Source organism: Punica granatum, chromosome 4 (genome assembly GCF_007655135.1).
Source record: "Punica granatum isolate Tunisia-2019 chromosome 4, ASM765513v2, whole genome shotgun sequence".
NCBI lineage: Eukaryota > Viridiplantae > Streptophyta > Magnoliopsida > Myrtales > Lythraceae > Punica > Punica granatum.
The window spans coordinates 5,191,487-5,207,543 of record NC_045130.1 but is presented as its reverse complement, the minus strand read 5'-3'; the positions used below and the strand labels follow the sequence as shown (position 1 = coordinate 5,207,543).

Sequence of the window (16,057 nt, the reverse complement as noted above, 5' to 3'; positions counted from 1 at the left end):
CCAGAATATGCAGTAAGTACCTTCACGAAATTCAGATGTCTGATGTTTCTCAAGGCCTCACATTCTGCAATAAAGCTTTCAGATGCTCCACAGAGAATGAGGTTAAGAACTTTTATGGCTACAATCATCTGGTCCTCGGCGTACTGAACCAAAACTACCCACCCCGATCAAATTTGAGGAGAACCCGTCAGTTGCTCTCAGTAGACTCAGGTAGGATAACTTCAGAAGGCCATCGTTGGAGTCTATATGAACCCAATCAGATTTGGTCGAATCAAAGCTACGCCCAGAATTATGACACTCGGCAGATAGTTATGTTTCTGATTATACTAGTCGATCTTGTCTTCCTGGACTTGCCAGCATCTCATTTCAACAACTCAAATTCTGGTGGACCCCCCACAAAGCTTCTGGTTTCCCATGACTGCACTGGCATTTTGAAAGACCCCTCCTGTCAGCAGAGCACCCCCGAACTCATTGAATGAATGGTCCAGACTCTTTAGATGTACATCCTCCAACAACTTAGGGATATGGCCGGAGAACCAGTTTTAAGGAAAGGAACTTAAGGTGGAATGGATGGAACCTTCAAACAGGTACTCCAACATTACGCAGCTGCCGAGATCACTCAAATTTTCTCCTGGGAACTTGTTATAGTAAAGACATAATGCAACAAGATTTTTGAGATTCCCAACCCATAGAGGAAGCTCTTCGGTAAAAATAAAATTATTCTGAGAGAAGTCCACGTAGAATGATATGGAAGAGAGACCCACAAACCCTTCAGGCGGTATGGCATCACTGAGCTCATTACCAGCTATGTCTAGCAATATCAAGTGATTTCCACACTCATTAAGAGAGGAAGGTAATATTTTTTGAAAACTATTGCTCCATAAAGCCAGGCGAGTCAACATTGTTAAGTTCCCGATTGTGTGGGGATCAGTCCAGAGAGCTCATTATCAGTGAAACTGATTGCTTGAAGTTTTCAAGCTTTCCTATTTCAAAAGGAGTGGTACCACAAATCTGGTTGACCCTCACAACAGAACTTTCTGACCTGATAAGATTTGCAATATTACCCAGATCAGTAAGCTTCCTACTGTAGAGTTATCAAGTGGTGAAGATATTCTCAGAGATGTCGACAAGTTGGAGATGCATTCCGGTATTTTTCTGCCGAAATCGTTGGCCCCTATATTCAGTAACCCCAGAAGTGTCGAATTCGTCAATGAGCAAAGGAAGTGAGGGAAATAAAAGAGCTTACTCAATTACTGGAGTGACAGAACATCTCCGATAAAATTAATCGCTAAAATTTGAAATATTAGAGATTAGGCATATCGGGTATCGATTCTGGAATAGACCCAGGGAACTGGTTTCAGCTTAAGGCTGCAGGGGTGAGACATTTCAGGTATTATGCAGGGTCATGGGCACTTTCAGGATAGAATATAAGATATTTGGTCTTTATTTCGGTCCCCAGGATGCTAATTGTCTAGCCTTACAGTCGGTCATAAGACCAGTTCACTGAGTCATAGAAGACAATATCGGGTGTTTAAATTACACTCTTATCCTCTCTCAAGAATGAAGACACGATGTCACAGCCACAACAACATTGTTCTCCCTGGACATATATGCATGTGACGTGATATCAAGTCAGAGATTCGGCCGGCACCTTGAATGTAATGCTACCCCGAGAGACTTTGAACGAAACAAGATCAAGACTTGGAGTTCAGATGAATGCTGGAGATATTGACGTTATGGTCTTTTGTTTAATATTAATTAAGGATGGACAGAAGTTTCCTGCCCTTGTTTCTTATGGTAATATCTATTAGGCAGTCATTTTCAATCTAGAGTCCCTCTCCACTTCCTTTACTGAGTTCCCACTCCAATTAGTTGGTGTACGAGAAATACACAACGTAATTCACCCGATTAACATGCAGCTTCTATGTTTTACCTCAAGTTGGTCTCGGTTATATTCCTCTGTACTGTACATGTTTCTGCAGCACAGGCCTAACTTAAAGAACAGCTATTAAATGTTCACCCATAAAAATAAAAATAAAAGGAACAGTTATTAAACAATGCGTATCATCTGCTCTGATTCTGATGAGGAAAGAATTGCATTCTCTGCACAGAATCATAAAGCTTTCCGAGTTTTGCAGGTTAGCCCACATCCTAGCTCAGCTGTAAGCTCAATATTCTGACCATCTGAATTTTTTGGGGAATCAAACTAAATTTGCAGACACCGGATAGTTATGATAATTTTCAAACTAAAGAGATCCTATATGAGTAGCCTCTTGCAGCTGGAAATGTTTGAAATGATCGACAGCACACGCAGAACCCGTTCGGCAGTTATCAGCGATCTCAGTGCAGCCTATTGACTCTTTTTTTTTTTAATAGAAAACGAACATGTGAATCCAAGAGTGTAGACACCTAATTTTGGCCCAGACCAATTCCTTTAATGTCTCTTGATTCGGGGTGTTTTGAAGACCACTCTTGGACACACTCTCGCATCCCTCCCCGTGGCTCTTGGCATTTCATGTGTTGAAGGTTCAAGCGCACCACACAGCACACACTACCTAACCCCACCGTATCCATCTTCCTTCCCTTACCCCTCGCCTTGGCCTCAATATTTCCCGACTCAAAAGGCTTTCTTCCAAGCTAGGCACGTGAAGAAGGGGTCTTGAAGGAGGCATTCCTGGAAAAGAAGGACCTTTGGTGGCCGCCGTTGGTTTGACTCAGAGGTGACCCTTTGGAGGACCCAGCCAACGCACTTTGCCTGAGCCACTTGCCACTTGCACGAACTTTGGACCGCATGTATGCTTTCCTAGCTCAGGACGGTGAGGGAAGGAACCTTACAACCGGACTTTGTGTTAAATCACTTGGGTTGAAATGTAAAGAAAACGTAAGAAAATGGAAAACGGGTTCTTGGTGGTTAGAATCGGTAAATACGCCTCCTTGGGAGGTTCTTGTAGGTGTTTGAATGCTACATGCTGGTTTTGATCCCACGATGAAGCCGAGGACGAATTGTTGATGTTATTACTTGGAGGAGTGACGTTTGGACCACCTTGAATTGGGACTCGATTCGGTGAGTACGTGAGTTCGTGATTCCATGCGATTGCCAAATGGTGCGTGCTTGGGAGGTTTGTGGAGTCATATGTGGAAAATATGGGTTGATCACTAAGATGGGATTAACAAAACCCGACTTCGAGGAAAAAAGATGGTGGGGTTGGGGGGACCGTGACGATGAGTTGGGATCATTTAAGGTTTTTCAGTATTTTCAGATCAGTCCTGGAAGCTTCTTTACAGATTTTTAGGTCAGTCTCAGATTTGCTAAAATGTTTCAGTTTGTTCCTTGGACTAGTTTTTGTGTTTTTCATCAGTAACTGAACTTTTCAGACTGTTCCAGATTAGTCCCTGGAGTTTTAACCGAATTTCCAGAATCATCTCTCACTCTCTGGATTGTTTCAGATCAGTCCCTGGATATTTTTCAAGGTTTTCAAAACTGGTCAAGACTTTCTCAGTCAAGTCCCTGAACGGTTTGGCTCATTACCAAATCAGTACCCATATTTTTAACTTTTTCTGAATCAGTCCCTGTATATCCAGCGTTGATGCGAATGAGACTTTGTTGTTTAATAATACTCAGCTAGACCTTGTTTAACCAGTCAACTTGGGGATTTGATTAATAAAAGGGTTTCAGGGGGGAATTGGCCAAAATGATGTAATCGGGTGATTTTCTAATTGGTCTTGCAGATGTGTGCTATTGATTGATATGTGATTGCCCGAGAGAGAAATGGGAAGAGTGACATCGTATACACGAATTAAGCAAAAATGTGAAAACAACCTGGATTAATTAGGCACAACTTAGAAAGATAGAGTACCAATTCGAGTGGGCTACTGGTTTGGGAGCCTCTAATCTCATAATAGAACCCCGAGCCAAGTCTTTGGACCATAGATCGATAAAATCCTGGGAAGATAGTTTCAAGGCCCAAGCTTTCCACCCGCTTGGTTCAAGACCCGAGAATGCCCTGTTTGGAAAATCCGAGAAGTTGGTGAGGCAATACCTTGACAAGATCCGCGAGGATGATCAGACACAATGTGAAACTCGGTATGTTTCACCCACGCACCTGCATATAGTGTATAATTTACATAATGAATGTAAATATATAAATAGATGGCATTTTCATACATATATACTTAATATAGAATGTATATTATATGTAGATTTATTTTTTTGCAAGTGCTTTAGAACAACTGGAAAAGGAAAAATAATAATAAAAAGAAATGGAAACAAAATAATAACTTGATTAGGGCGTTCGTCTTCTTAATGGTGGAACTTGCCACACCAAATTCACTCTTTTCTCTCTTCTATATTCTCCACCGCCTCTTTATTTTTATTTTTTTATTGAGTTTAGCTTGTTGGGGCTTTTCGGTTCGAACGGAAGAACGGAGGCGCAGAGAGAGGGAGAGGGGGGAGAGAGCGAGCAAGCCAGAGAGTTAGGGATGGCAGCTCCTGTAATAGAGTGGAAAGTTTAATGGCTGAGCTTAAGGGGAACAAGAAGATGAAGGATAGTGCTTTGGTTTCAGGTTGGATTGATTATGGTGGGTGAATTGTTTTCTTATCCTTTTCGGTGGGAAATTTGTTAAATTTGGACTTGAGAAACTTCAGCTTCTGCTTGTTTTCGAATCCTTTATCGTTGGTCGCTCTTAAGACAGGAGTTGAGCTTGAATTCAGTTAAGTTATTGATTGGTTGGGTGCTAGATATTGTTGGTCTTGCTTTCCATAAGTTTAGGTAATTTCATTAGAAATACTTAGGAGAATTAAATAGTTAAGCTATTAGAGTGAACTGGCGATTGATTTCTTGTTGATACCAAAAGGTCACTGTTCGGTACCTTATTGTTATTATGAACGGATTATTGGTAAAGGAATGTGATTACTTACACTATTCTTGTGCTTATAATCTTATTAATATTCACGTATGAAAGTTTATAGGAACTTGTCTCGTTAGTGATTAAAAAAAAAACAGAAATATGTCAAGTAGGAGACCTAGAATTAATTATTTTCGTTGATCGAAGTGCCGTCATCTGAGCTAGTCTGGTTTTGATATTTATTTTTAAGTATGATGAGATTATTTTCCTCGGATATTTAGGATATGTGGGCTGATTTAGTAAGTTTGAATTGTTACATCAATATATATATATATATATACACACACACATACACACTACGATGGATCAGTAAACTTGATCAATTACCTAGAATAAGAATCCAATAATAAGAATTTTGTTGCTGCCTTATATGGAGTGTTTGGTGGCTAGTGCTATTGTTGTGTTTATATCTTAACTTCGTTGATCCTCCAAGGCCATTGCGGTATGATTTAGTATGAGAATTAGTGGAGAAAATGAGTTTTAGGCATAACTTGTTTTTCAAGCTATGCTCATGATTGATAGGAGACATCGATTGTGCATCCTGAAGGTCAAGTTTGGTGAATCGTTTTTAGTGTTAGGTGAGTACTCTCTTCCATTGTAAAATAATATTATAAATAATATTTGAGATGGTTAATGTGATAACTAGAGATTTAGGAATTGGTCTTGATATATGGTGTGAAAGGATTTGGGAGAGACTGCTCTTTATGTAATGTTTTGTATGAACTATGTAATGTTACTATTCTGGGCTAAACTTGCTTGTTGCTTATAGCCATGGGACTGCTAAACCCGCCAAAATAGAAATATGGGTTTGCTAGACCACTGATCCAACGAGATACAAAATGGACGTCTAGACTGCTGCACCGACGAGATGCAAAATGGATGCCTAGACCACTGACTCGGCAGGATACGAAAAGGATGGCTAGACCGATAATCCGATGGGATACAAAAAAAAATGCTTAGACTGCTGATGATATAAATTGGACGTCTAGACTCCTACTACCAGAGGATAATAGGCAACCCCCGCTTATAAGAATTGATATGACGGGTTGAGGATAATTGATGAGATGCGCAGGGTCACGATACCGTTCTAACTTGTCATAAGAAAATACGACCATTGGCTATATTGTTTGACTGGTATTATGCATTGTGTTGTTCTCAGTGATTTAGATGGATGTGATGATTGTTGAACTTGTCTAAATATTTTCTTATACTTGAATGCGTATGGGATGCTAGAACTTGATTTGTCAGGTGATTGTGTAGTGGTTTGCTACGGAATGCTAAATTAATAAATATTTGATGTTTATTTGATATTGGATATTAGAGAAATGGTTTGAAGAGTTCTGTGTATTTGTCAGTGAACCTAGACTTTGGTTATGTATATTGGATATAATAATTATTATAAAATTATTTATGTATATATATATATATTGATGATATGAAGGAATTATTGGTAGAACTCTGTTGTGCTGAGATATATATTGGTTGTTTCAAAGCAAATAATTGTTTAATATGTTATTTTACCTTGAAATATTGTACTCATTGTGATACAGTTCACATCATGCATATATTTTTCCATATAAGCTTCTAGTTGAGCGGAAGAAACATTTTTGACATTCAGGATCGGCTTGAAGGATTATCTAGCTAGACCTCTTTATTTTATAGGTAATAAGAGGTTTGCATAGATTTTTTGTAAACATGTTGCGACCCGAAATATTTTGTTTAGTTTCATTTGTATTACTAAGAAGGATTAGTGATTGAATATTTTGGAGATTATATTTTGCTCTTGAGATGTGTTATAGTGATTACTTGATAGAGCAGATTGAACTAATAGTTGCTTTCTGTATTTTATGGATAATATAATTTATATTTCACAAGGTTTTGGTTTATTTAGAATATTAGGACAAATGCTGCTGAAATTTCGGGTCGTGACACACAAATACTATGACTGATTGGAATTAATGAGCTCTAGTCTTTCATGGACATATGGATAAAAGTAGAATCCTGCCAAGGAAAACTTGCATCTCTAAGCTTTCAGAAGTGTTTTTCATCAGCTGCAGCACTAACAGTAAATCGAAACGTGAGAGAGACTGCAGTATGTTTGGACTGTTCGCACGAATTATGAATGCTCAGTTGCATATGGACCAAACAATTCTGAACATGTAACTCTCTGAAATAAACATACCCACATTGCCTGACACAGTCTTTTATTCTTGTTCTTTCTCCTTTGACCTATTAGCATCAACCCCAACAAGCTTCTTCCTGATCACCTGGAGAGCAGCAGCAACATCAGTGATGGTCATCCTGTCTCTAGGTGATTCAGAAGAGCAGGCAACTCCCATCTCCATGAGTGAAACCAAACATTCCCTAATCTTGAGGAGCCTGTTGCCGCTCCTCTTTCCAGTTCTCAAGCTGTTGTGGCTTTGTTCCGGCTCTGTGCACTCTGGAAGCAGAACAGGATCGACAACTTGCAAAACTTGTTCTGGCAAAGATGCCATCACAAAGTAACGCAGGCTCAGCCCATCTCTGAACATCTCATTGGTGGGCCTCTTTCCTGTAAACATCTCCAATATGAGGATTCCGTAGCTGTACACATCTCCATACGTTGAGATCTGTCCTCCTGCTCCATATTCTGCAAAAGCAAACTTTTGATGACCTATGCTGGGGATTCTAGTCATTAACCGGAACTGTTTCTCAAAGTACCTAATTAATGATAAGAAAGAAATAGTCCAAATTAGAAGAACATGGTCGTCAATGTAGTACCTGGAGCAATGTAGCCTAAAGAACCTTTGACCCCCATCGAGCTTGATTGTGCAGCAATTAACTCGGCGGTGACTTCTGGCAGGAACCTGACCAACCCGAAGTCACCTACATGTGCAACCATCTCATCATCGAGGAGAACATTGCTTGGCTTTAGATCACAGTGGACTATTGGAATCTCCCCACCATGATGGAGATAATCTAAAGCGCAACCAACATCAACCGCAATATTCAGTCTCTGGAGAATACCTAAATGTCGCGGTGACCCTTCCATCGCCTCGCTGGTGGTTGCCACCGGATGCAACCATTCATCTAAGCTTCCATTGACCATGAACTGATACACAAGAGCCTTGAAATCATTCCCTTGGTAATCTGTGCCAGAACATGCAGTGAGTACCTTGACAAGATTCCGATGCCTGGTGTTCCTCAGTGCCTCGCACTCTGCCATAAAGCTCTTAGATGCTCCATGACGGGTGAGGTTAAGAACCTTGATGGCTACAGTGGTCTGGCTCTTATCGAGAACCCCTCTGAATACAGATCCAAAACTACCTTCACCGATCAAATTAGCAGAGGAGAAACCATCCGTTGCTTTCAATAGGCCCTGGTAAGAAACCTTCCAAAGATCGTTGTCAGTGCAGTTCGAATCAACCGCCTTCCTCTCCTTTCTAAACCAGAAAACATATAGCAACAACACCGCCAGAGCTATTCCCAGGAGCCCTGACACTGAGGACACAATAATTCGAACTTTATCAGTTATTCCTGTCTTCTTGGTCTCTCTGATATTGCACTTTGGAAGTTTGAATTCTGGCAGACCCCCACAGAGCTTCTCATTTCCACCGACTGAGACCGCGCTGGCATTCTTAAAGATTCCTCCTTCTGGTAGAGCACCCTCGAACTCATTGAATGACAGGTCCAAACTCTCCAAAGGTAGGTTCTCCAAGAACTTCGGGATTTGGCCCGATAACCTGTTGTTAGAAAAGTTAAACAGCCGAATACCCTTCAAGGAATTCAAATAGGAAGGAATGGAACCTTCCAACATGTTGTCTTGCAGGTATAGATACTCCAACATTACGCAACTGCCAAGACTACTTGGGATTTCCCCGGAAAAATTATTGCTGGAGAGTTGCAATGACCCAAGATTCTTCAGATTTCCCACTTCTGTCGGAATAGTACCACCAAAGTTATTTTGAGAGAAGTCAGCATAGATCGTCAGAGCTGGGAGACTCATAATAACTGGGGGTATGGTACCGCTGAGTTTGTTACTTGCAACATCCAATAGCTCTAGGCTCTTGCAGTTACTTATTGATGAAGGTATTGAGCCCCGGAGACTGTTATTCCGCATAGACAGTTCAGTTAGCATCAATAAATTCCCGAGGGATTGGGGAATCTGTCCAGAGAATTTGTTTCCGTCGAGTCTCAGCTGTTTCAAGTCTCTGAGATTTCCAATTTCAGAAGGAATGATTCCTGAAATGGAGTTGTCATCCAATAGCAACCTTTCTAGATTGATCAGATTCCCGATGCTACCTGGCAAGCTTCCATACAAAGCATTGGAGCTCAATCCAAGTGAATTGAGAGTGACCGGTAAATTACCCAGGCAATTGGGTATTATGCCCCTGAAACTATTGTTTTGTATAAACAATCCCTCTAGCCTCGTGGAATTTGTTAGTGAACAGAGGAAGTTCGGGTCATCAACCTGCCTGCCTCCCAGATGGTTATAGCCAATTTCGAATGAGACGAGTCTGGACATCTCTTTGAAAGACGGAACATCACCAATGAAATTATTCATAGGGATTTGGAAGACACGCAGATTGGACAGATTCGATATTGATTGGGGGATGGGTCCAGTGAAATGGTTGCTGCTCAGGCAAAGTATAGCAAGATTTGGAAGAGTGAACCCCAAGTCCCATGGTAAGACGCCCTCCAGCTGGTTTCCCGTTACATCAAGGATTTCGACAGAAGAACTGTTGAAGAAGGACGAGGGAATGGTCCCGACGAAATTATTCCGGCCAAGGAAAAGAATTTGCATGTTTTGAAGGTTTCCTATCTTGTCTGGAATCCTTCCAGCGAAGTTATTTCTATTTAACCGGAAATCCAAAAGAGAAGTTAAATTTCCAAAGGAAAGTGGGATACCTCCAGTTAAATTGTTGAACTGCAGCCAAAGTCGCTTGAGGTTGGAGAGGGAGTCTAGCTTTTCGGGCACTTCTCCTGTGAGCATGTTGCCTCCGAGTCCGATTCTCACTAGACTCGAACAGTTGGACAGGCTTGGAGGAATTTCTCCTCTGAGCGAGTTGTTATTAAGCAGTAAATGCTGGAGTCTTGACAAACGGCCAACTTCTGGAGGAATTCTCGAAAGGAGGCTGTTCCTCTGGAGATCGAGCGTCCTCAGGAAGCTTAGGTTCCCGATATGCGGGGATATTACCCCCAAAAGGTTTTGGGATGACAAGTTCAAGGCCGTGACCCTTTGGTGTCTTCGACCACAAGTAATTCCGTCCCACTGGCAAAAATGGATGCTGCTATTCCACGATCTCATGACCCCGAGTGAGTCGACCATGTTGGCCCTGAATTCCAATAGAGCGAGTCGATCAGTCTCATTCCCACCAATCCCGTGCGCACTGCACAGGACACATGAGAGCAGCATAACGGCGGTGATAGAATAAATCGACAAGGATACACCACAGCTACTCCCACCAGGAACCTCCATTCGAGTTTGAAATGAGGAGATTTACGGAATCTGTTCAAATCTCTTACTATTATCAGTCTCTCCCCATGGCCTTCATGCTCTTTTCTTCTTGACTTGACGGCACCTACCAACTTGGCGGTCTTCTACAGGCAACCGAAAATTCTCCGATTCAGACAGTATGAAAGCAGAGACAAATGGCACATATGCTTTTCGGAGAAAAAAGCTTTTCTGCATTAATATTTAATGGCGGGAGTCGTCTCTGCTAGAAGGGAGGAGGAGGCGGGGGGGGAATCAAAGTCTTTTCTTCCTGAACTTCTGAATCTGGAAAGCTGTATGTCCAGTAATGAACGAAAAACATATGAAAAATCTTATCAGAATCTGTCACCATCGGTTCCCTGCATTCCATTTCTCTAATAATATGCAGTGCCCGGATCAAGACGTGACGGCAAGGAAAATAGATACTTCCCGGCTTATGCCATTTTTTGCAGGACCGAGTAACTAAATCCGCGTAGTTGAAACTCAATTGGTCTGATGAAACCAAATCGCAAGTTAGAATATTCGGCACCTGCTACATCTCTATCACACAATGGAGAGTCTCCGACTTGCCCAATACCTTAAGAGCGTCAACCGTGTCGCATGGGAAGTCGCGTGGTACCTGCAAGGTGATAATGTAACGTCGTAGTATCCGATAATATGCAAACTCGTCTCCGGTATGTAACGTGGATTTTCATGAAATGGATTCAATATTTCCGACATTGCCCCTGCTACTTAAAAAAAAAAAAAAAAACACCACGCTCACGCACGCGCACATTATGATGTTTTCTGCTGATCAACTAACAAATGTTCATCCATGGCCGCATGTGTCGAGCTCCGTTCCTGAGCAGCAGCAGCCGGTCGACCGGAGGAGGGACTGAGACGACGAGCCTTTCATGAAAGCGAGTAGGAGAGCTCTCTCTCTTCTTGGCCGGTGCACCGCCTCGAGGCAGATGAAGCAGATCCAGTCCCATCTTACAGTCTCCGGTACCCTCGCCGACCCTTACGCCGCCGGAAAGATCATTACTTTCTTCGCCGCCGCTGACCCTTCTTACGCCGACCAGCTCTTCGAGGCCCTCCCCTTCCCCTGCCGGGCCACCTTCATCTGGAACACCATGATCAGATCCCTCGTCGACAGGACCGAACACTCAGCGACCCTCTCCCTGTACAAGAGAATGGTGTCGGAGGCTCACCTGCTGCCCAACAACTACACCTTCTCATTCCTCCTCACCGCCTGCGCCGAGCTCACCGACCTCTGCTCAGCCTGCACTCTCCACTGCCAGGCGATCAAGTTGGGCTGGGAGTCCTACGATTTCGTGCAGAACGGACTTATCCATGCATACGCCATTTGCGACGCTCTCGAGTCCGCGCATACTCTCTTCGATGCCAGCAAGGAAAGGGATGTGATCACGTGGACTGCCCTCATCAATGGCTACATTAAGTCGGGCCAAGTAGATTCTGCCCGCGAGCTGTTCGATGAAATGCCGCAGAGGAATCCAGTCTCCTGGAGCGCCATGATCAATGGGTACGTGCATGTTGGACTGTTCAGGGAGGCTCTGGAGCTTTTTAACAGTATGCAGGCGATTTCTGGGCTCCGTCCAAACCATTCCGGGATAGTGGGTGCATTGAATGCATGTGCCCTTCTGGGCTCCTTGGACCACGGAATGCGGATTCATGCCTATGTGGATAGGCTCCAGATTCCTCTGGACCGAATGTTGGGGAGTGCACTTATTGACATGTATGCCAAGTGTGGCTGTGTCGAGATGGCTCGGGATGTATTTGAAGGAATGCCCAGGGCAGAGAGGGATGTGTTTGCATTCACCTCTTTAATTTCGGCCCTAGCGAATCACGGGAAGAGTGAGGCTGCGATAGTATTGTTTGAGCAGATGCAGAGGGAAGGAGTTGTACCCAATGAGATCACCTTCATATGCGTCCTGAATGCATGCAGTCGAATGGGGCTGGTTGATCGAGGGGTAAGTATCTTTAGAAGCATGAGGGAGGAGTATAGAATTCAGCCACAGGTTCAACACTATGGTTGCTTGGTGGATCTTTTGGGCAGAGCGGGGTTGCTCCAAGAGGCGAAGAAGGTTGTGGAAGAGATGCCTATGGAGCCCGACTCATACGTTCTTGGTGCACTGCTTAATGCATGCAGAGTTCACGGTGAGATTGAATTGGGAAGACAGATGGTGGAGGGCTTGACCCACCGGAGACTCGACCATGGTGGCGTCCATGTTCTCCTCTCCAACATGTATGCGTCTGCTAGCCAATGGAATTGCGTGGCACAAGTGAGGCAGGGAATGGAGGAAAATGGAGTGAGGAAGGTTCCAGGATGCAGTTCAATTGAAGTGAATGGCACAGTTTATGAATTTGTTGTTGGAGATAAGTCGTATGTGTTCATGGACAAGATTGAGTCACTGTTATTCAGAATTGATACACATTTGAAAGCCGTTGACCTTGAGGAGGATGAAGAAGGCAATGTTAGTGTTGGTTGATGGATTTCTGCTTACTCTGTGAGGAGCTGAATGAATGCTATGGCCATTTGCTTTGTTGTCATTCGATTCCGTCATTCATCGGCACCATTCTTGTGCTTATTGGTAACTTCTTGTCCTGTGTATTATCACATGCTATGTAAAAAGTGATGGACACTTCTTAGATCCAGAGTTTACTTCTATGAAAAGAGAGTAGTATTTGGCATATAGGAGGTGATAATATAAAGGGTCATTTTATATCAACCAATCTAGGCATCGAATATATCTAAATAATGAAACTTCACGGATGATTGCTGGGCATTCATTCATTTTTCTGTGCTTGTATTACTAGCATTAGTTGCTGTTTATAGCTTTTAGCTTTCTATATTAATAAAGGTCAGTCACAAGCTCGGGTTCATATTTTATTCATTATTCACACCTTGGCTCACTATCTCCTATTTATCCAGCAATAACCAAGGAAGCTTAAAGTTGTGTGGGCTATCAAGACCACTGCTTCGGTGATCTTGCACAGTGTGGGCTTCCATTCATGAAAAAACAGATACATTTTACCGGTAACACATTATTAAACTTCATCCTAAAGCTTTATGATTGGTGCAATTTCATTTTATGGTCTCGAATCCGTGAGATTTATACAGCACGCATATGCTTTTTAGGAGTCTAGAACAGTTATACAGTTGAGAAATTACGTAATCCTTCTGTATACGGAAACAACCAAAGCATTTCTCTTTGTATTCCTTCTATCATTTATCTTCTTAATATTTCCAGGCACTATGCAGGTAATGATCCTGACAAATGGTGGCATAGGTAGTGCTGTTGTTCTTTCAACCATCATTCTGCAATTAGATCGAATTTGTGTAAGTTGCATAAGCCAACTTGGCCAACGAATTAACATTTATGTGCTATTGAGCATCATACTGTCTGAGTAAAATCACTCTCTATGTAAAACAAAACATCCATGAAACTGCACGAACATATTAATGTGGGAAGGGAAGCTACTGGGGAAGCTTGTGGAGCTTGCAGTACATATAATCCTTGAACTTCTTGGACTTGAACTTGGGAGGATTCTCATCATCCACCAGCTGCGCCAATGGACCAACCACCCAATCCATGGGCGGCTCCAGGAAAACCGGCCATGACATCCTCACCTTCTCCTTGTTCACTGTTGTTCTATGCAGCACGCTGCGATACTTTCCGTTGCTTAGGATCTGCCAATTTACGGAATACGTCATACCAAACTTATATGTGGTTGTATTTGACAGGAAAAATTAAATAGAGTGGACTTGAGAGGAGGACCTCAATCTGGTCGCCAATGTGGATGATCAACGCACCGGGGACGTATTCGGCATTGATCCAGCGGTCGTCCTGGAAGACCTGTAGCCCAGGAACCTCATTGGGCACGAGGATAGTGAGGGCTGACAGATCCGTATGGGCCGGCACCCCGAAGGTCAGGTCGGGACGAGGACACGGGGGGTAATAATTTATTTTGAGCTCATATTGCAGCTCCTCCCCTCCTGCTCCGTCCTTCAACACGTTCTCTTCTAGGCCCAACCCCAGCGACAGGCTCCGGAAGAGTTTGTCCGCGACTTGTCGCAGGTACCTTGCATATTCTTCATTCACCTCCCTGCATTATAAATCAGTTAATGCATGCGTATATTATATAAATCAAGCAATTTGTGCGTATACATTTATGTACGAGTCTGTGTTATGCATGGACCAACCTGTATGAAGTCGGCTTCTTAGGCCAGAACTGGTAGTTCCTGGAGGAAGGTGGCCAAATCTTATGGAAAAGGTGGTCCGCCCAGGATTTCTTGCCCCGAGGATCACTCTGGACCTGGGTCCCATAACCTTCGATGCCCGAAGAGTCCGGGGCCTTAGCGTACACTTCCTTCTCTTCCTGTGGGAGTTCAAAGAATTCTCTTCCGACATGCTGCAGCCTGCTTATGAGATTGTCGGGTATCCCGTGGTTTACCACCTGGAATATCCCCCATTCACCGCTGGCACCAGCAACAGCTTTCACCAGCTTCTCCTGGTCCGCTTCTCCAAGGTCCACTGTCGGGATCTTAGGGACTGGGCCATCACCAGCCTCCACCGATGGCTCCTCCTTGTCTCTCCTGATGTACTCCTCTGGTATGGTGTCCGCAGATTGAGACATTCTAGAAGCAATTGTTTGGACCGTCTCCATCGGCATGGTTACTGTCCAACGGCAAGGTTAACCAATTAATTCTGAAGTAAAAATTCGCGTTCAATAGATACGATCTGTTGACAAAGCAATGTTAACCAGTTTTAACAAGGTGAGTTTCAGTATGAATGGTCTTGTGTTAGGTCCATGACCATGTTATGTCGGGATATATAGCTCCCCCCTGTAAAATGTCAAGTTTTTGGGGTTTAAGGCTCAGCCAAGGATAACTAACATCGGAGTCGGCACAAACACTCTCCGACCTCAGATGACCGCTATGCTGCACATGAATTCTTCGCATCCTGTATAATTACCTCATCGGGCCATAGGATGCAAACAACGAATTTGCCCGATGGATATTGCACGCGAAAGGTGTTAATTATTTCCGATCCGAAGTACCGTGAAGGATGCAGGAAAACTAATCAACTGAGACAATTTCAATTTATATTGGACTCGTCATAAATATAAATATGTAAGTTACTATTCTACTCTTAACTGATTATTTGATCAGTATGAATAGCAATTAAATTCAATAATCATTGCAAAGGGTGCCTATCATTTTCTCCACTAATTATTAGCGATACAACAGGAAACCAATTGAATCCATGCAATTTTTTTGCTTGCAACTTCTTTTCTTCTCTTCCTCCCTTTTGATCAAACAAACATTTCCAAGAAAAAATAAATCAAATGGTACTGAACCCCCAAAAGAGAAAATCATCAAATGCAGAAAAATAACCAAACTTTCTGGCAAATTTTACGGTTCTTGAATGCACCGGAACGGAAATTCCGGTAATGTTGGATGGGGGACAATGCGTTGCTACACCAGCGCCATAAAGCCATCGCAGCCCCTCGGAGCCTCGTGGACGTTCTGGTCCCCGGACCATCGAGGCTCCGCAATTTTTTTGCGATTAAGGGACATAAAATTCGATAGTGTAATTTACCTGGCTCGAAGACGACAACGCTGTTCAATTCCGAAAGAGTTTCCCCGTCATTTGTGCTACTTCTGGATGGAAAGAT

General features: G+C 43.0%; 3 protein-coding genes across 5 annotated transcripts; 1 reads left to right on the top strand and 2 right to left on the bottom strand.

Moving 5' to 3' along the window:
• Window positions 1-6,842: 6,842 nt before the first annotated feature.
• LOC116203172 (probable LRR receptor-like serine/threonine-protein kinase At3g47570) lies at window positions 6,843-10,431 on the bottom strand. The gene is made up of 2 exons (XM_031534835.1): window positions 7,666-10,431; window positions 6,843-7,534 (listed from the first exon to the last, which is right to left on the bottom strand). The coding sequence occupies exons 1-2, from the start codon at window positions 10,361-10,363 to the stop codon at window positions 7,110-7,112; spliced, it is 3,123 nt and encodes a 1,040-aa protein (XP_031390695.1). The 5' UTR covers window positions 10,364-10,431; the 3' UTR covers window positions 6,843-7,109.
• Window positions 10,432-10,866: 435 nt separating this feature from the next.
• On the top strand, window positions 10,867-15,422 carry LOC116205254 (pentatricopeptide repeat-containing protein At5g66520-like). Of its 3 annotated transcripts, XM_031537791.1 has the most exons (6): window positions 10,867-11,362; window positions 11,440-12,969; window positions 13,311-13,415; window positions 13,630-13,718; window positions 14,124-14,457; window positions 14,593-15,422. In XM_031537791.1, exon 2 carries the CDS (start codon window positions 11,491-11,493, stop codon window positions 12,865-12,867), a length of 1,377 nt encoding a protein of 458 aa, XP_031393651.1. In that variant the 5' UTR covers window positions 10,867-11,362; window positions 11,440-11,490; the 3' UTR covers window positions 12,868-12,969; window positions 13,311-13,415; window positions 13,630-13,718; window positions 14,124-14,457; window positions 14,593-15,422. The 3 variants fall into 3 exon arrangements, with proteins under 3 accessions (XP_031393651.1, XP_031393648.1, XP_031393650.1); XM_031537788.1 differs by having other exon boundaries at window positions 10,880-12,969; XM_031537790.1 differs by lacking the exons at window positions 14,124-14,457; window positions 14,593-15,422 and having other exon boundaries at window positions 10,880-12,969; window positions 13,641-13,719.
• On the bottom strand, window positions 13,782-16,056 carry LOC116205255 (flavonol synthase/flavanone 3-hydroxylase-like). Its single transcript, XM_031537792.1, has 4 exons — window positions 15,982-16,056; window positions 14,583-15,057; window positions 14,158-14,485; window positions 13,782-14,069 (listed from the first exon to the last, which is right to left on the bottom strand). Exons 2-4 carry the CDS (start codon window positions 15,050-15,052, stop codon window positions 13,857-13,859), a joined length of 1,011 nt encoding a protein of 336 aa, XP_031393652.1. The 5' UTR covers window positions 15,053-15,057; window positions 15,982-16,056; the 3' UTR covers window positions 13,782-13,856.
• Between the last annotated feature and the right edge of the window lies 1 nt (window position 16,057).

Bases quoted from the DNA above. Each gene is read 5' to 3' on its own strand.
- LOC116203172 (XM_031534835.1), bottom strand. From the start codon at position 10,363: ATGGAGGTTCCTGGTGGGAGTAGCTGTGGTGTATCCTTGTCGATTTAT. The intron at 7,535-7,665 runs GTACTACATTGA...TTGCTTTTGCAG, and splicing joins TTTAGGCTACATTGCTCCAG to AATATGGAGCAGGAGGACAG.
- LOC116205254 (XM_031537788.1), top strand. From the start codon at position 11,272: ATGAAAGCGAGTAGGAGAGCTCTCTCTCTTCTTGGCCGGTGCACCGCC.
- LOC116205255 (XM_031537792.1), bottom strand. From the start codon at position 15,052: ATGCCGATGGAGACGGTCCAAACAATTGCTTCTAGAATGTCTCAATCT. The intron at 14,486-14,582 runs GTTGGTCCATGC...TTTATAATGCAG, and splicing joins AAGAAGCCGACTTCATACAG to GGAGGTGAATGAAGAATATG. The intron at 14,070-14,157 runs GTCCTCCTCTCA...GTAAATTGGCAG, and splicing joins ACATTGGCGACCAGATTGAG to ATCCTAAGCAACGGAAAGTA.